Source organism: Lissotriton helveticus, chromosome 1_2 (genome assembly GCF_964261635.1).
Source record: "Lissotriton helveticus chromosome 1_2, aLisHel1.1, whole genome shotgun sequence".
Taxonomy (NCBI): Eukaryota; Metazoa; Chordata; class Amphibia; order Caudata; family Salamandridae; genus Lissotriton; species Lissotriton helveticus.
Genome location: NC_136058.1, coordinates 78,551,464 through 78,571,793, shown reverse-complemented (window position 1 = coordinate 78,571,793; position 20,330 = coordinate 78,551,464). Strand labels below are relative to the sequence as shown.

Genomic DNA, 20,330 nt, shown 5'->3' with positions numbered 1-20,330 from the left:
CATGCATATAAACTATACACTAAAATACATACCAATAAAAAAATACTATATTTTTAACAACTATATTTTTGGGAACGATATTCAAAATATTCAAAAAACACTTCAAAATTTTTAGAATTGATATTACTTACCTGAATTCGATATTCTTAACCTCGATATTCTTGCTGTCGATATTTCTGATCCACGATATTTCCAACTCGATATTTGTGCACCTCAACATTTTGTACTTGATATTCTTTTCTCAACAACGGGGCTGAGCACAGGTTAATTTGGGCTTTGCTTGTGCCTTACCCAGACAATGATTGTGCTTACTGCTTGACCGGGGACTCACAACCCAGTCAACCAGTAACCCACTAACACTTGGGATGTCCATGTGAAATTTCTACATGCAGAATTTTCTCATTCCATGCTCGCATTTTGTATGCAGTAGTATCAATTTCACTGGCTCAGATTTTTACATGCAGTCATTTTCGCCAGTAGTTTTACAGCCCAATACCGTTAATTTTCCGAACACATTTTCTGTGGTTTCATTTAACAACTTATTTTAATCACATATAAATGTTTTAAAATATTTCTCCACTTCCAAGTCAACAAAGTACCTTTCCGTGGAGATCACCTTAAATACACATACAACTACTCTACTCTGGTGATCAATTTATATGTATATCATAATAATAAAAAAAGAAAATGTGTGCATTTTTGTTCTATATGAAAATACTCTGAAGATATGTATTAAATGCATTACAAAACAAGCAGATTTTCACAACACAATTAAAGTGAAAACTGTCTCAATGCAGCCAATTGGTCACTATAAAAAAGTAAACCAATATTATAACAATCTGCTAGTGATTGGGGCACAAGCCTCAATTGACCTACATAATTGCTGGGGACTCCATGTCCCACCTCTTCTAGCTGCAGTATTGTCAGAGAAGGTGGCATCCCACAAACGTGCTATAAAGCGCATTCTGCTGCAGGACACGCAGGCGAATCACATTATGATTAGCGCAACACTTGATCAGATGGTCACTAGTATTAGGGTCCAACAAACAGTCATTAGCAATCATCACCCGTTAGTCTTAGCTGTCCTTTTACAAACTAACTTCCCCACAGCCTCTACTAAGATTTCATATATCTCCTTTAGTAGGCCAAATGGAGCCCATAACAAATAGATGGAAATTGCCCCTGAGAGCATTCTCCCAAGTGCCCAATTAGTTTGATACATGACTAGCCCCTGAGGCGGATAGTTACATCTTGATTCCAGCCTTTTAGCACATTATCATGGCCCTTAACGCCCTTCTGGTTTGCCCGCTACAAACAGGGTTGTCTAATAGATAGGGATGGTTCAATCACAAATGTATTCAGGTTTTGAAAGAACTGGAAACTGCTTTACATCAGGTCCCAAGAGATCATATCTCTGTTAGGTTTCTAAGGAAGCATTATAATAAAGACTTACTAACCAGAAAGGAGGAGTTGAGGGAAAATACATGGCTAAATCTGATGCTGACTAATGATATTCTGCTGTTCTGGAAGTCCGTAAATACTCCTTTCCTGAAGAATGATTTTGGCACTGTCTTAACATTGTCCTCTCTGGGACTTAGGTTGACCACTTTGAGAAGATTTTTGATCCTCTATCTACTAACGAATCAGGGCCGCCATTACTGGCTCTAAATAACTTGGCTGAGAGTTCTAGTTCTATTCCTTGTAGTACCTCGCCTCTGGTATTCACGTTAGATTAAATCTGGGACGCACTTCGTAAGTGTGCTAAAAGGAAAGCCTCCATACATGAAGGGGCCCAAAACAATGCCTTCATAGGCATGGGAGCACAGTGAACCCCAATACGTACTTGCCTCTTTAATGCGGCAGCTAACGGTATTTTTCCTTTTTCCTGGGCTAAATTGGTCATACTGCCTACAAGAAAGGCAACAAAGCAAATCCGAAATACTACCATTCCATCTCCCTTCTGGACTCCTCTGCAAAACTTCTAGGTTGGGTCATCCTAAGGAGATAAGAGGACTGGGCAACGGATAATTCCATGCTGATGAGGCCCATTATGGATTTAGGAAGGGACTTGGGACGGTGGAACAATATCTAAATCTCGAGCTCCTGATCGGGAAGTATACTAGAGCTAAGCTAGGTTCGCCCCTTCTGTGCTTTGCAAACCTCAGTAGTGTGATTGACATAGTTATCACTCTATACTGTGGCACACCTTGCTCTCTTACAGGCTCCCATGGATATTGTATGCCTCCTTGCAAAACTTTATGAGATTCTCTCAGCAAGAGTCTGATTTGGCCCCACAGGCTAACTGTCACCTTCCTTTAGAATTAGGCGTGGCATCTGATAGAGGTGTGTATTGGCCCACTATTTATTTTATTTATTTATAAACGGGTTGATGTCACTTTACGGTCCCTGCAGGCCACTGCACCAATCGTAGCCGGCCCTGCGGTACTCGTGCTCCTTTATGCTGATGATGCAGTACTTTTGTTTAGGACCGTAGTCTGGCTGTAGAGATTAATTTAATTCTCTGCAGATTTCATGGCGTCCAGAAACGAAATATTACTAAGATAAAGACATTTATAATTTCCTGTGGGAATACTCCCCACCCTGTTTTCTTGAACGCCAATTGGGCTGATCATATTCATAATACCCGGCTTAGGATGAAAATAGTCTGCAAGGGGGTGTTTCGATTTTCTAGCAACCTTGGCAGCTGACCCATTAAAGAGGGATGTATGACGTTACAACGCATGCTTTTACCACGCATGCTGTTACAACGCAGTTTTTACAACGCATACCATTAAAATGCATAGCGCTTTCGGGTGCTGGATAGTGAATAGTTTAATTTACTATTCCAACTCCAGTCCCCGTGGACACTAGGGAAGGTGTTGGATAGTAAATTAAATCTATTCCCTATCCTAGAGCGCCCCCCAGCGCAATGCGTTGTAATGGTTTTCGTTGCAAAACCTGCGTTGTAATAGCACTGCGTGGTAAAAGTTGCGTTGTAAAGGATGTTTCCCATTAAAGAGATGGTTACTGTTTATAGAGCAATGGTTTTATCTGCCGCAACTTACGGTAGGGGTGTGTGAGGTCATGCGACTAGTAACTCACTACAGGTTGAGGAAAGCAACTTTTAGGGCGCCTGCCATGCACCCCTCACTCGCCAGTGTCCACCATTATCCATAAGGAAGTAGCGCTGAACCATCTGGACATTTTGTCAATGTTAGACCTGGCACCATTGGCGTGGGTCTTCCTTCCATTTTTGCTGTTGCCTCATGTATTTTTGCTTGTATTAGATGCTTTGGGCACTGTGCCACTGCTATCCAGTGCCACAGTGCAAGTGTACCCTACTGTAAATTGATGTATTAATCAGTGGTTCCATGTTTGGCTATTTGGTTTACTTGTCAGACCCTAGTCTAGCGCACTGAGTGTGCCCAGAGCGCGTAAATCCAAATGCTGCTAGTGGGCCTGCAGCACTGGTTGTGTCACCCACAGAAGCAGCCTTGTAAAATGTGTCTAAGGTCTGCCTTTGCAGAGCCTGCGTGCAGTCTGGTACTGTCATGCTTACTGGTCAAGTACTAAACCTTCCCTTTTCTTCATATCAGTCATCCCTATAGTAGGCCCAAGGGCAGGGTCCATTTAAGTATAAGGTAGAACAAGCTCTGATGTGTGTGGCATGTCCTAAAAGTGAATTACAGCCATTTTCGTTTTTCACTATTGCAAGGCTACCTGTTCTCTATAGGCCAGAAAGGGCTGTTAGAGTTATTACATTTTATAATCCTAACTGTCTCAGAGAACATGGTAGAAATTCGAGTTTAGTATGCCTAAACTCAGAATAATAAAATACACCTTTTAGTGAAGTTGGTTTTAATATTCTGTGTTTGCAAATACCACTTTTAGAAAGAAGGTATTTGCTTGTCTAACCATTCACACCTGCCTCTGCTAGGTTGTGTATACCTATGTCTGGTTTTGTGAGTGACAGGGCTGGGGAATTCCAGGAGACAGGCTGAGTCACCCAGTGGTGAATAGAGAGATCTGCATCTAGATGGGAGGGAGGAGTTGCACCTGAACCTTGAACAGGGCTGTGCCTGCCTTCCACAATGCTGGCTCTACCCCCTGGGGAGCGGCTGATGTCTCTGCCCTGCATACTGAAAGAAGAGAAGGAATCCTGTAAACAAAGTGCTCCAGGACTGTAATTGCCTTTTTTACAATTCTGGCTCCACCTCCTGTGGCGTCTGATGTGCATGCCCTGCACTGTGAAAGGAAAGGAGAAGTCTGGTAAACAGAGTGCTTCAGAACTGGTTTGGACTGGGCAAAGACCCCTCTCCCCACAGAGAACAAACGGTTTTGGGGTATAAATATTGGGACCCTGATCCCATGAAATTAGATTACTTTTGGACTACAAGAAGAAACCTTTACTGAGGAGAGGAACCTTAAGAAACTGAGGAGAGACTATTCCCAAGCTGAAGTGCTGCTTGGGGGATTGGCCTGCAGTGGTTGTCTTACTGCCAAAGGAAGGAGAAAGGAACGTTGTGTGCTTTGCTTTCAACTTGTGAAGGATCTCCAAGGGCTTGGAAAAGAGTTTGCCTCCTGCTGAAGTCTCACCCCCCCAGCTCCCCAGAGTTCTTTGAAAGTGCCTGCTGCTGTTTTGGGCCTTCTGAGAAACTGCGTGTCGCAAGGAGCTGGGAGTGTGACTCAACGAGAAGAAGCGTGTCGCCGTCGCTGTGCCTGCCGTCGCAACTCCGAAGGAGGATGTAACTGCTAGAACTGTTGCACTGCACCGCATCGGACAGAAGTGTGCCGCAACAAAGAGGAAGTGTGTCGCCGTCGCTGCTGCTGCCGTCGCAACTCCAAAGGAGGGTGTTGCCACTGTAGTTTTCGCACTGCACCGCATCAGAAGAAGAATCTCGCAACAAGGTCGGAGCGTGTCGCCGTCGCTGTGCCTGCCGTCGCAACTCCGAATGAGGGTGTCGCCGCTGGAACTGTCGCATTGCACTTCATTATTCAAGAGCACCTCGCATCCCCGAGAAGCATGCCGCTATCGGAGCTGCTGCCTTCGCATCTTGGATGTCGCCGCTGTAGTTGTCGCATCGAGTGGAAGCTTCACGCATCGTGGGAGAAGAGCGTCGCCGCTGGAGCTGTTGCCGTCGCATCGTAAGGGTGTCGCTGCTGCAGTCCACGCATCGAACCGAGGACTTCTCGCATCCCCGAGAAGCATGCCGCATCTGGAAGATCTTCACGTCTTTATTTCTTTGTATCTGAACTTTGCCGCATTTCCCGTCTCTGCAACATTGCTTGTCGTGGAAGCGCAACGCAACCCAAGGTACATTGACGCAGAGTGTCGCATCTAAGAACTGAAGTGGCCTAAGTAATCATAGTGTGTATTTTGGTCTTGTGGTGACCCTATATAAAGTCTACCTATTTTTTATATAAAACCTATGTGGTGTCCATTTGTAGTGTTGTCACTGGGTTACTGTATGTGGTCACAACTGCTTAACTTACAACGCCTCTGAAGTAAAGCCCTTCTGCTCATGCCAAGCTACCGAGAGGGTGAGCAGGGGTTATTTTAGGAGTGTAATCCCCTTATCCTGACTAGAGGAGAGGGTCCCTATTTGTCACAAGTACCTACCTGGGCCAACTAGAGACATCCAAATCTAACAGTCAACTAACCCTATTTTCTTGTGGCGCCCTATATGAGCCAAACTGGAGACAGAACTGACAAAGTTAATCATAAATTGCTGCCTAACTTTAGATCAAGTCCTTAAAATCCAGTGGCTGTCTTTTATCAATAATATCTCTTAGAACGGTGTTTGGTTTCTCCGGGCTTGATAAACCGGTTAAGATTTTGGCAATGAAGGCTACCTTGCTTGTTGCGAGGGTTGGAATGAAGGCTGCCACCGACAAGATGAAACACACAGTGGCAACATAGAGGTCTTGAACTTTACCACTAGACTTCCAACCCTATCTAACCTAGGTGACAAATCAGCAACACAGCTACATTCTGACTAGACTATGGCTGAGTAATGTACACCACCTTGTCTCTTTTTCTAACATTAATCAATGGGATTCAATGATAGAATCTTGCCTGTGTGATGGAAAATTGAAAAAGAGCACCTTACACTTTTTGTATGTCAATTTTACATCAATTTAAGGAAGCAATATTTAAAACCCATTTTTATTGCAAACAACGTTAGGTACCATAAAGCTGCTACGCGTTTCGTATATGTTATGGAATCTCCAGCTACCTGTTTTAGTGTTGTATTGTTTATTTGTAAAGCAGTCAGTCTTCGGTAGAGAATGTGGTGAGAGGGTTGTATCTGTATGTGCCTGGAGTGCTCATCTTAATAGCTAACTCTCTCCTAATGCATTGTATCTTATTGTTTATTTGTAAAGTAATCTATATCAGGGAAATAATGTTTTTTATAATTACTGGATTTGTATTACTAATTTTAATGCATCCGGATTATTCAATCTAATAACTAAAAGTGTCTTGCTGTTTTATTGTTTTTACTATGTTTTTTATGGCCTATTCCGATAGTGCTGAAATAAAGTTACTTTGAACCTTGTATGCATTTGGGAAGAAAGCCAGCAAAATGATTTCAAATAATTAAAACTGAAAAGTATACTAAAATCGCGTCACTAAAACTCAGAAATTTTTATTTCCATTAATAATTGTGCCAGACTTCAATAAGAAATTTTATCAATAAGAGTTTTATTAAAGCAGTTATAAAACACATAGTTTACTTACCAATGTGTGTCAATTATTAAAGATGTGCTGAATATTCCCACTGTAGGTGCGTTATGAATCATGAAATTAATTATTCTAGTTATCAGTAATCTAGAAAAAATCTACCGGAGTGGAATGGGTACTGATAAAGTTGAAGAGGAGCGGGGAAGATGTGGGCTCTCCCAAGAAGCCAATATAAGGCTTTCAAAAAATGTTAGGGTGTTACCCGTGTGCTGTTATCATTTATGTTCTTAATTTTGTATTTTCTTTTTTTTGGACAGAAACACACAAGATCTCTTTAACCCCTCCGCTGCTTCTGTCGGGCAATGGCAGTCGCGAGCACTACCTTCGTAGTGTTGCGCACGTCCGTTGGCCGCCGCGGCCCCACCCACGCAATGGAACACCCCGCACCGCGGCGGAGATTCCGCCGCGGTTAAGGCGTTAATCTTGTTTTGATCGCTATGTTAGTGCAGTGGATTGCAAAAATGAAGGATTTTAAAACTTGGAATGGGTAATATTTCCACGGTAGCTGCTTATCATCCAAAACTTAAGTCCAGATGTACGACCCTTTTTGCAACTGCAAAAGAGCAATAGCATGTACAAACTACAAATGCTAGTTTGCAAGTTACTGACTCGCAAAATAACATTTGCGACACTCGCTATCAGGAAGGGGCGTCCCTTCCTAATAGCGAGTCAACATGCTTTGTACTAATGTTTTGCGGACGCATTTGCGGACGCAAAACACTCACAGTTTACCACCTACTTCAAGTAGGTGGTAAACCACTCGCAAAGGGGAATGGGAGTATGTGGGAAAATATTTTTTAAGAGCAGGCAGTGGTCCCAGAGACCACTGCCTGCCCTTAAAAAATGAAACTGAAAAGTTTCATTTTTCTTCTTTAAATGCCTCCCTTTTTCCATTAAGGAAAACGGGCTGCATTAAAAAAAAAACTGCTTTATTAAAAAAGCAGTCACAGACATGGTGGTCTGCTGACCCCAGCAGGCCACCATCCCTGTTAATGCTAGCCATTCCTAAAGGGGTCGCAAATTTCGCCTGCCTCATTAATATTAATGAGGCATGCAAATTGTGGTTCCATTAGGAATTGCAAACAGTGTCTGAGATACTGTGGAGCATTCCAATTAGCGAGGCGCAAACTGCAAGTTGCAAATACGATGCAATTTGCGACTCGCTAATTGGCGGGTCATACATCTGTCCCCTAATGTGTTAGTTATGAAGTTGCTTGGTAATGTTTTCATCTATTAACTCAGGTTAACGTTCAACCTCTCATTTATAAGGAACTGATGCTTACCTAGTAGTTCATTTACCTATCAACTGCTATTGTTGCTGTCGAATGCAATAGAAGGTATAAAACATGCAAAATACAATTTTGTCATGTGGCAAAAATTATGTATTATATCAACTGGTGTGATTTTATTTACCGGGTTGAGAAACACGAATTTAAGAAAACAATTGTGTCTTGCTCAACTTTGTCTCTCTATTGGGAGAATATAACATACTAATAAAAACATCTTCTTTTTGCATCTTATCCTTGACATACCTACAGCTCCTTTTTCGATTAACAACATTGATCTTCTCAAATACACGTTTAACCCTGTACTTTAAACACAGTATTCTCATGCGCCCGCTGAAGTTTGTTAAAAATAATTTATCTCCACTGATTAAACGTATATCAATGAAAGGACTTACCTTGAAAGTGTGAATATTTTAAACGAGCCAAATCAGATTTTACAACTCGTGGTCCAATCATATACATTATTGTATTATTGTAGAAAATGATATCTTCCATCTATGCCATCTAAAGAGAAATCATTGCCAAAGTCTCTTTGTCATTCTCATTAATATTGTTTATGGAACTGCCTTTTTGTATTGTAACAACCAGCATCTTTTTTTCTCTTTTGAAGACAGATGTGGGGACGTGCTTGTGACTGCCAGTACTTCCGTGGCACCAGTTGGTTCAAGCATCACAATTTCGTGTTCTACTAACCAGTTGAAAACATGCAGAAGTATTACCATAAATAACAGACATGGGATTCCACAATCGACAATATGTGAGGATTGGAATGCAAAAACTATCAATGCTAGCAATCTCACAGTTGGTAAAATCACATTCACCTGCTCTCTAGACTGTGGAAACACCCGCAACATCTGTGGAATTTACATTGACGTAGGCTGTAAGTGCAGCAGCGTGACACTATTGATTGATTTTTACGATTCTTTATCTATGAAGTGTACTTAAAAACTATTTTTCTACATTATATAATGCTTTCCAGTATTAAAATAATAGCGAATCTTTACGTTTAGGGTATGTATATAAAGTTTGTGATAAATATAAAAAAATTGAAGACTGAATCCGAAAATAGTTGTTGAGAGTTTATGTCTCTAACAAATGTTATTGAATGTGTCAAATTATACCTGTCACTCAGACTCAGGGTCGGCTTGAGGGCGGTGCGCCTGGTGCGCTCGCTGGGCGCTAACCTGGGGTGTGGGGCACTGACCTCCGGGGCTCGCACTAAGTTTAGCAATTACTTACGATTTAAAAACATCTGTTGCAGACTTCCTTGCGCCTCTTGCTTTCAGGCAACAATAAAAATGTCAAGATACCTCTTGTGATTGATGTTCCTGCTAGAGAGAGAGAGCAGAGTTTTGTCTAGGGGCAGTTTCTACTCGCCATACAGTAGCACTGAGGGTTAATATGCCTGCTGCAGAGAACAGCTCTGTATTTTATGTGGATAGCTGAGTGGATTACTGCTTTTGCCACAGAGCTCCTTTTGTTACAGCAGTTCACGAGATACAACCCTAATATAGAACAGTGACCATTACTAACTGTCATCAAAGAACTGCATGCAAACTGCAGTATATATAGGTTAGAACGTTATTTATTTTCCCAAGTCTTTCATTATCTATTCCTAATATTGATAAAAGGGCTCACTTGGGTAGATTTACATTCTTATTAGTAAATCCAGCCTCTACTGGTGCTTTAAACAAATGAAATGTATGTGAGAGAGGGGCTATGGAAAGATGAGGGCTAGTTTTGCCCGGTGGTGGTAGTGAAGGAATCCAAGAATGCGGTCATGGGGGGGGGGGTCAAAAATTATTGTTGCACTGTGCACCAGCAGTGCTAATGGCGGCCCTGCTCAGAATAATCCAGACTGTTATTAAATGGCACTGCCTTCATTTGTTAGGAAGAAGCGTATGTACATTTCTATGTCATAAGTCACCTGCAGCAGAACAGGCCTTCCATTTACTGTGGTCACAGCTAGTTTTCTATTGGTGTGGTAGGCATGCTTCTCTAAGTTTAGGACGTTACAGCAGTGGTAACGGTATAGATTTTCATCTCAAACACTCTATGCAAATGCAGAGATGGGCACTGTGCCTTAGTTCTAATTGTCAAGAAAGTATAACATTTCATTTTCTTTATTTGTGGTGTTTGGACCGTCTGAATTTTCAGCTTTCTACTTCAGGATGCCTTTCTTATTTGTGAGGATACAGCAATGCGCCCGAGTCGCAAACATAATTGTGTATCGCCTGCTCTTTCAGGGTTCCTTATTAATCTCTGTATTTGCTTGCCTGATTGCTCAACCACCCCATGTACTGGCTACTTTCTTTTCATGTATTGCGGCAGCCCCCGTTCCTGCCATCTTGAGTGAGTGAGTTTGGTCCCACATGGAGTTCCCTTGCTGTCCACTGCCCACCCACTGTTTCTGTTTCACTTTCTCGGCTCTATCTGTAGTGCTCTTGAATCTGTTGCTTGGGGAGATTTGTTAACTACGCATTGCATTAAAAGCACAGAATTCAGGCAAAAACTCCGTAGCGGAGTCAGCTACTAAACTTCACCCACAAATGCTTTGATAAAACATATTTACATGCTAAAAACATATAACCAATTCACAAAAGTTAACTTTGGAAATGAAAAATATTAGGCAATGAGCTAGTTGATGATTTTGGGGTCCCCCTAACCTAGGGGGAGTACCAAGCAGATGCCTTGAACATTTGACTCATGAGGGACACCTAGTAACGATTAGTGGAACTGCAGCTCCATGAAAGGGTTTCAATGCTTTTGCATTTGACTGGTGAGGGACACCTAGTAACAACTAGTAGAACTGCAGCTTGATGTAATAATTTCAATGCTTTTGCATTTGACTCGTGAGGGACACCTAGTAATGACTAGTTGAACTGCAGCTCTTTGTAGAGTCATTTTTATATTGGATACTATAATATTCACTGCCCACTGCTAATCTCGTCCCATAATGCTTTGCAAGGCCTTTGGTTGGGATTGTATTTTTGCCCATAACTGTGCTTGGGGTGGTACTAAAAGGATGGGACCACCTCTGAATCATTCAGCAAGATGTGCTCTGTGTTTTCAAGGCATCTGCTTGGTTCTCTCCCTAGGTTAGGGAGGATCCCAAAAGCATCACCTCTCTCACTGCTTGCTAAATTTTCATTTTCACTTTTGTGAAATGACTATATGTATTTTAGCATGTAAAGACAGAGAAACTTGTTATTTTATCAAAAGTACATGAAGTTTCTGTTTTATTAATTGGGAGTCCGAAGGAGCGAAGTTCAACTTTGTGGGAGCAAAGTTCACCTTTGTGGAATTCCGTGTAGTAGAACTCTGCCAACTTCGCCCATCCTTAACTTTGATACGGCAGGATGTCAGCAGATTCTGGGCGGGCCGGCAGGAGGCTCCCAATGCACTCCCTGGCCATTGCAGCAAGGTCACACTTCCCAGGTGCTCATATATATAATGTGTCTATCCTTCCTACATACTTGTGATAATGCAGGAATGTTGAACACCAGTGCCTAATTGCAAAGTAATCAGTGCTAGGGCCCAATTTCTTTTCTGGAGGATGCTACCCACTGATAAACCTGGTGCATCCTACTTCAACCTCTAGCAAAGCCTAATAGTGCATGAACACTGCCTGAAGCATTTTTGTTTCAGATGTCTCTGGAGGAGAGGGACTCCAATCAGTTCTTGAAAATTTCTTTAATTTTCAGGGTGTGCAGACCTGCAGCGGTCCGTGCAGGTAAGAGCGGTGGGACAATAGGGCTAAGTTGGGGGGGGGGGGGGGATTTCGACAGATGGCGACGAGGGAAAAATTATTTATTTAATTTTCCTTTGTGGTCCTCTGTCGAATCACCCCCCTCAACTAGACCCCACTGCTCTTACCTACATGGGCCACTACCGGTGCAGACAGGTCATACAATAGAATGAAGCCTCACATATCTAATAGACATAAATCCTAAGGTTTCATGCACAAGCCACAGAACTAAACTGTATAAAATCTAGCATGCCAGATGAGTGGCGGCTGGTGATCTTTGAAAGTGGTGAGCATAATGCTTGAACTGAATTGCAGCAAGCAAACAAAGCAAGCAAGCCTTTGTTTCCCCAAAAGGTTTAGGTGTGTTCTTCCCCAGGGAATATTCTGAAAAAAAATGTCATTTTACACTACAAATGTCATAAAATGTGCTTAAAACAATGGGTTATGAAAGACATTTATGACATTTTCCAATACTTTCATGGTGTGCCAAGTAAGCCTGATCTTTCCTAGGAGGGTTGTAGGTTCGGCTGCCCTAGGATACATTTAAGAAAATTGCAGCAAATTTGTGTTTTTTTCTGCAAAAGTTATTTTAAAAAATTCAAAAAGCCAACAGTGACACAAGTAGTTTAGAATATGCAATTTCACATGGCTTCCAATTTATAATTGCTTCTATCTACACTTAACTTCCTTTAATTTTTCTCATCAGGCCATTTAAAGTGGACTCTCAGCTATAAATAATGTTTTACTGAGAATCTCCTTGGCAGAGGAAGCATGGAAAAATAAAACCATTAAACAAATCTACAATTTCCTGTGGTACAACAAAGTTAGACATATTCTATAGATTCATACAGCAGTGCTGTTGCTCAGGTTACGGGAACAGATTTGTGCAGCTGACAACACTAACTTTACAGAACCGGGTTTTAAACATGGCTAGTGATTTTCTTTCAACTAAAAATCAGCTTGCCATTTTCAATGAATATACATTTTTAATTAACAAACATGCACTTTGCTCTTAGGAAAAAAACTCAGAGCCCTCAAACAAATGCTCTTCATGGGGGAAAAACGATTTGTCTCGAAATATCAACTTTAAATTTTTATTAAATACACGCTTAGTACCCAAACCTCAATGTATCATTTTCATCAAGTGCCCACATGCCATACTGCCACATATGCATATTCTGCTTGGAATTCCCATGTATCACAATCTCATTCCATGGACACCCACAATCTGAATATAAGTATCACTAAAAAAGAATTAAAAACACACCTGTTCCCTAGATTAGTATAGATTCTCCTTTTGCTGATAAGGCTTTAACTGTGTTTGGGGATCTGCTTGATCACAGCGCCAGGATGCCCGTCGGGTGACAGTAGCGCTTTATAAGTGGGTTATACATACATTATACATACATAATGCTAGGACCAGTAGTATACCAAGGACTGTCATCGTTATGCCATGGTTCCCACTGGTGGCCAGGAATTACCACCATTAAGGTAGGGCCAGCATTATACACTTGGTGGGTGTCATTGTGTAAAGGATGTTCACAGTATGCCAAGAATTACCACTATTCTGTCCAGATCAGCATTAGACCAGGGGTGGACACCATCAGGCAGAGGCTGCCAGCACCAGGCCAATAATTAGCACCATTCTGTTGTGACCAGCATTAAACAAGTAGTCGGCACCATCATACAATGGATGCAAATAATAGGCCAAAAATCACCAGCATTATAGGGTTGGCCAAGCTCATAACAAAAACAGGCAGGTGACTTGTGCCCATTACCATTATTATGCTATTACGTTATTAAGCTATTATTGGCAACAGGAAGGATGATTATCAGTCTTGTGGCACATACTCACAGCATGATAAGAATTGCCACCAATATATGCCAGGGTAAGCATTTTGTTTGAGGTGGACAGTATCATGCGATTGATGCCCCCAATATGCTAAGAATTAAGACTTTGAAAGAGGACCAACGGATATGTCATGTTGCCACTGAATGAAAGCACCTGTACATGGTGAGCTCAGTCTATAGACACTCACTTGTAGCAGCTCTCTGTCCCCTTGAGGATTGGGAAATCTGCAAACCTCGGCCAGAAAGCAGTCTTCATTTTCCTCCAAAGCTGTGCCAGTCTGCCCCTCTTCCAGCCTGACTCTTGTGCATCGATGGCTGGGCCAGCCTCTCCCTCTAGCTGTATGATTTTCTATTCCTCCAAAGTTGTCCAAATCCTGCCTGATGCCCACTTCCTTCACAGGAACATGCTTTTGATGCCTACACTGCAGTACTCTCACTCCAGTTCAAGCCAATGAACAAATACCCGGTATGATACCTTCATGAGTCTCTCCACTCATGGAAGGGACTCATTTATTCCTGGTGCTGGACTGAGGGTACTGTCATCCTCAATACAAACGTACGCATGCAGACACTGCAGTCTCAGGTCGGAGATACATTTTAAAGGCTACTTGTGAGGGTAGTACAATCAGTGCTGCCGGCCAATGATGTCATTTGATTTACAACCCCTGGGCACAAACAGTGCACTGTACTAGGGACTTATCAGTAAATCAAATATGCCAATCATGGGTAACCAAGTATAACAATAGATTACACAAGGAGCACTTGACACTGATCAGCAGTGGCAAAGTGCTCAAAGCATCTAAGCCAGCAAAAACAAAATCTTGCATACCGTCAAAATACAAGAGGTAGAGGCAAAAAGTCAGGGGAAACCACGCCCAGGATGACAAGTCTAACACGTGTTCCATCCAGCTGAAAAGTGGGGAGAACTACCCACCCTCTTGGGAGTTCTCATCACTAAGGTGGAAGAATCTGGACAGACCATCAGCATTGATGTGTTCTGTACCGGGGTGTGTTCCACCATAATGTCCATTCCCTGTAGGGAGATGGACCCACTCAACAATTTGGGGTTCTCAAAGTGAGGTTTGAGGTGATTTACATGCAGGACCCTTAAGGGGTTCCTAGGAGTCTGCAAGTTTATCAAGTAGGTGACTTCACTCTTGCACTCCACCACCTCAAGTCGCCCAGTCCACTTGTCTTGCAGCGCACAATGCTCCACTGGTGCCATCACCCACACTTTTTGGCCAGGTTGACACTCTCCCAGAGTGGCATTTTGGTCATACCAATGTTTCATTTCCTCCTGGCTGACTTCTAGGTTTGCCTGGGCGAGGCCAGCATGAAGCTAAATACATTCTGGGGAGTCTTACGGGAGTTTTCTCCCAGCCCTCCTTCACAGTGTGTTCATACAGCAATTCAAAGGGACTGAACCCTAAGGATTTCTGCAATACCTCCCTGTTGGCAAACAACAAGCATGGTAAGATGATGTCCCACATACATCTCATGGGTTCTGTAAGACGCTTTATTATGCTTTTCAGGGTTCGGTTCACTCTCCCAACCAACCTATCTCCTTGGGGATGGTAAGGAGTGGTGAATTTGTTCATTACACCACACTCCTCCCACAGAGGCATCATATACCTATATATGAAGTTGTTACCCTGGTCAGATACCACCTCTCTGGGTAACAACACACAGGAAAAGATCCCCATCAATACACAGCTCACCACAGGGGCCAAGGTTGTCCTGAGAGGGACAGCTTCCGGGTACCGGGTGGCATGGCCCACCAAGACCAAGATATACTTATTGCCTTTTGAAGTCTTGGGTTCCAGTGCTCCATAATATCAAGGCTCACCCGCTCGGACAGGGTGCTCGCCATCGGGAAAGGTTGGAGGGGGGCCTTACACTTCCACCCTCTCTTGCCGCTTGCCTGGCAAGTCTGACAAGACCTACAATGAGTATCATTGTCCCTTTAAATTTAGGGCCAGAAGAAGTGGGCGACAAACCTGTGAAAGGTCTTATTGTGCTTCAAATGTTCTGCCAAAGGCAAATCGCGAGCTAGCCCACAACCCCTCCTTGGGCCTACCTGAGGGGGGTGCCTTAAATGTTAGAAAAGGGAAGGTGGGGCCCGGGAAAGTGGGTGCATTTGCCAGGGCAACATGTCAGTTGAAATCTGTGTGCACAGACACTGCAGTGGCAGGTCTGAGATACATTTGAAAGGCTACTTGTGTGGGGGCACAATCAGTGCTGCACACCCACTAGTATAATTTGATTTACAAGCCCTAGGCACACACAGTGCACTGTACTAGGGACTTATCAGTAAATCAAATATGCCAATTATGGATAACCAATTATAACAACAGTTTATACATGGAGCACTTGAACTTTGACACTGATCAGCAGTGGCAAAGTGCCCAAAGCATCTAAGACAGCAATAACTAAATCCAGCATACCATTAAAATAAGGAGGTAGAGGCAAAAAGTCAGGGGAAACCATGCCAAGGATGCCAAATCTAAAACTACCACTCCCCTTCCCCACATTGTGGGCACACAACCCTTCCCTCCCCCACTCAGGAACACTCTCTGCTCTGTGTTGTGCCTCCAATAAGTAGTGTATGTAGAGTGGCACAGGAACAGGATAACCGGACCCTCCTACTCAAGCATTTCCATTGTGTGTTGCTATGTGTGATTCTTTGCAATTTGTGTAGTTACTCAAGTCATATGAACTCACCCAGCCACTGCGATCTACCTGCCCTGTGGTACCATTGGTCCCTTGTTCACTGTGCCGTGGATTCAAGCTAGTCTAGCTGATGAGGGGTGATACCCCATAACCAGTCCCTGGATGCTTGTTCTGTACAGAGAGGACCCAGCTTGGCTATTTGAGCTGGACTGTTCCCATGAGGAGCAGGGTCAAGACTGATTTGGCTGGGTCCAAACTGGAGTTGTGAGCAAAATATCAATGGACTTAGCCAGATTTCTTGACTGGGGGAAAATTTTGATTTATTCAGAATTCCGTTCATTTGTTGCCGCAGCATTGGTCACCAAAGGCAACGGGCATGTAGAGCCCATCCATGGTGGTGCAGGATCCAAGTCATTGTTCATGCCATGGTTGTTATTGTTCCTAGCTTGCAGTGGTGGTACTGGGCTTGGGACCATGTCAAAGCTTGCTGTATTACACCTGTACACTGCTGTGTGCCTACTTGAAATAGTATGTCCTGGGCCTCATGTTGGCCAGCAGCACTGGAATGGATGCAGACCTAGACTGGGGTGCGGATTTGAGGACATGTAGATGGCTTGCCCCAACTTAGTCCACTCAGTTGAATTATAATAGCCAATTGATAGAAGCTTTTGTGGGTGGTAAGGCCTGTGCTGGAGCTAAAAACAAAACCATATGGGCTGGCGTCTGTGACCTGCAGCAGAAATAAAAATGCAGCAATATCAATGAAGTACGTGGATGCTGTGTTCGATGTTGCATTTTCGAACCACAGCAGCAGAAAGTTTAATGGTTCTCATGAATGATTTTTAGTGTTCTTTACTACCTTCCTACACAGTGTTCTGTGGACACGAACCCTGTAATTTTTGGAATCACAGACTAAGCTTCCATAAAACAGTTTGTGCTCTCTGTGCTCCCAACTAGGGGGCCGATTATGATTGCGGATAATCCGCATCCTGCAGCTTCGTGCATGCAAAGGTAAACATGCATTTTTTAACATTGCAGCGTGTGCTGCTTCAAGCAGCACCCGCCGCAATGTTAATAATACAGGATGTGACCGCCAGGCTGGCGGTCACATCCTAATTGGCACGGAGGGACCGCCGCTGCCCATGCGGACGGTCCCTCCTCCTCTGGGGTGGCGGACGGACGCAGGTCCGTCCGCCATCCTAATAGGTCCCCTAGTTGGGAGCACAGAGAGCACAATGATACACTGACGGAATACAGGACGGTAACGTCACCCCAGGAGCACCCCAGAAAGGAACACATTTTACAAGCCTTTTCAATAAAAACACAAACCAAGGTTGTGCACGGAGCTATAAGAGGTATAGTTCAATAAAACAGTTTCACTTGTCAGGCTCCATCTTCCTTGTGGTGGAACAGTGTCAAAACGTCTCACACCCTGAAACAATAATTGGCAAACTACATATGTCTGTTTTCTTATCAGGGGCAGTGCTTGGTAACAGTTGGGTAGCTTTGTGTGTGCTGTCTACAGATGCCCTAAAAAGATAATCCTGTAATTAAACAAATTCTTGAGCTACAACAATAAGGTGGTTAGGAGTAAATCCTTTTTGTGATCGGACTGCATTAGAAAAGTTCAGTTGTACTCTCAAAAAGAGTGTTATGTAAATGAGTCACAATATGTAGATTGTATTGTGAGTGGTGTTCTTAAAATGTGTACACAGCAAAATATTGCAATGGGCCAGTATTTCTATTGCATGTTTCAGAAATGCATGTATTCCTTTATTTTGTGCACACAAAAAAGCTACAAATCCCACAAATTGTTATCAGGACAGCAAACTGAAACATATAAACGTGCAAGGGCTATCGGTGGGTAGCATTATGTCTTTATAATTAAGGCATTCGAACAGAAAGCATTTTTAAGGCATCAAAGGTATAAACAAGGTATCAGAACAGAAAAACACATGCAAACCAATAGCTGAAGGGAGCTGACCCAAAGGCACTGTCTCTATCTACAATAGTTATTGCACCGGTTTGAAGAATTGATGACAAAAGGTATTCCAGATATCAAGAGTTTCCAATAACCAGACCCAAAAACTGACAACAAGGTTATTTGTCTCATCTCTGATTTGAGATCTGATTATCAGTGGTACCCAGCCAAATCTGGTTTCCAATGCCCTCAACCCCAATGGCACACAGTAAAGAGTTCAGTAACTTATTTATGGTTATGTACCAATAAATTGCCTGTTAATAATGCATACTTTAACATTATAAAAGTCTATTGAAAATGGCTTAATGGGAAATAGACAATGTTTTGTCTAAAAACGTTTCACAAGTCTTTTATATATTACTTTAGTATCAATTTTCTGCTGTGAGCACACATAAAGAGAAGTTATTAGAAATTAGTTGTTATCAAGGTAAACTTCTTAAATGTTAAGACTCACATGATACTATTGTATAAGGTAAGCATAGGCAGAAAACAATTTGTTGGCAAACAAAACATAAGTGCAAACGGCACAGTGTCGAAGTGGGTGAACGAACAGTGAAACAATTCCTAAAAAAACAACTATACTGTAATGAAATATCAGATGGTGCATACATATATAAACATAATTAATTTGAACCGTCTGCAGGTAAAAATCTGTCCACATTTTGGACGCCAAATCACGAATTAGACTGGGGCATCAATCTTCAGGATGATTATAGCAAGGCAAGGGTAATCAATGACGACTAGACCTAGTAGAACCAAGCTATGTCAGTGGGGAAGGGCCTTTAAAGGTTTTGCAAGCAAACAGTCTGCAAGTTTGCACTCTAATAAGAAAATTGAAAGATGCTGAAGCCATCGCATGTTCACTAGTTTCATGTTGTAAAACATGTTGTATGTAGACCCATGTATCTTGACTGCCGTCAACATTCATTTTTGTATTCACACTTATTGATAAGGGTTGAAAAGCCTAATAGAATTTCAATAGGTATATTACAATTTTTATGGTTGTCATCTTTCTTGGTACACTAAATATGATATTCAGACAGAATATCGAGATGGAAATGTCGACTTACACAAATATCGAGTTGGAAATATAGTCACACAGAAATATTGACAGCAAGAATATTGTGGTCAAGAATATCAAATCTAAGGTAAGAAATACTGTTTTAAAAAATATAGAAGTTATTAATATCGTTTGCAAAAATATAGTAATTTTATTTAGTGTTATGTATTTTAGTTTGTATTTTAAATGTATGTGATGTATGTGTTTGTGTAGGTATTTTTGTTTACGTTTTTTAATATATGTATAACATTTTTAGTAGTTATCATTTTGCGTTTTTTAGTTCCGTAGCAGGATGTGGATTTATAGGGGAATATGGTGGGAAGTAATTTAATTATAATAAATTAACAATTATTTTTTATTTATTAATATTTTTGTATGTTTTTAAAGTGAAGGTATGCTGCTCTGCCTGAAAGCCTTCACTGGTGCTGCAATTGCGGCAAACCCGCAACATCTCCCCATAGGAATGCCCTGCACTAGGGGGATGGGATGATGGCTGGCCGTGTGCAAAATCGTATTGCCCACTGTTTCTTTACCAAACAGACGGGTCGTGATCTTTCCCTCTTTGATCTCAATTGCTATGTCCAGGAATTCACAATAACTTGAGTTAATTGTGTGGGTAAAGTTAAGATTTAAGTTATTTACCCCCAACTCCTGGATAAATTCCTTAGCTAGTGATTCCGGTCCAACCCAAATCAGGAATAAATCGTCGATATATCTGATAGATATAGATATATGGTCAGTATATTGCTCACATTTTGCAAGGTTGTCCTTGACTTGGTGCACAATAAACTATTGTGCCTTCTTCTGGTGTGCCGCATCTTGTTTCTTTGCTATTCGAGGCTATTTGAGGCAAATAATGAGAACCCCTATGCATATATATATATATATATACATATATATATTGCAACACATGCAACTATGGAGTCGAAGAAATGGCAAGCACACTGGAATCCGTTATAAGTGATTTTAATGCAAACCCCCCTACACCCCTG

General features: G+C 42.1%; 1 protein-coding gene across 3 annotated transcripts in view; it reads left to right on the top strand.

Moving 5' to 3' along the window:
* Nucleotides 1–20,330, top strand: part of LOC144798121 (interleukin-12 receptor subunit beta-2-like) — a 467,579-nt gene that overhangs the window by 100,946 nt on the left and 346,303 nt on the right. For all 3 annotated transcript variants that reach the window (XM_078668879.1, XM_078668885.1, XM_078668889.1), the window contains one exon: nt 8,639–8,908. In XM_078668879.1, coding sequence (XP_078525005.1) covers nt 8,639–8,908 — 270 coding nt within the window. The remainder of the gene's footprint in view (nt 1–8,638; nt 8,909–20,330) is intronic.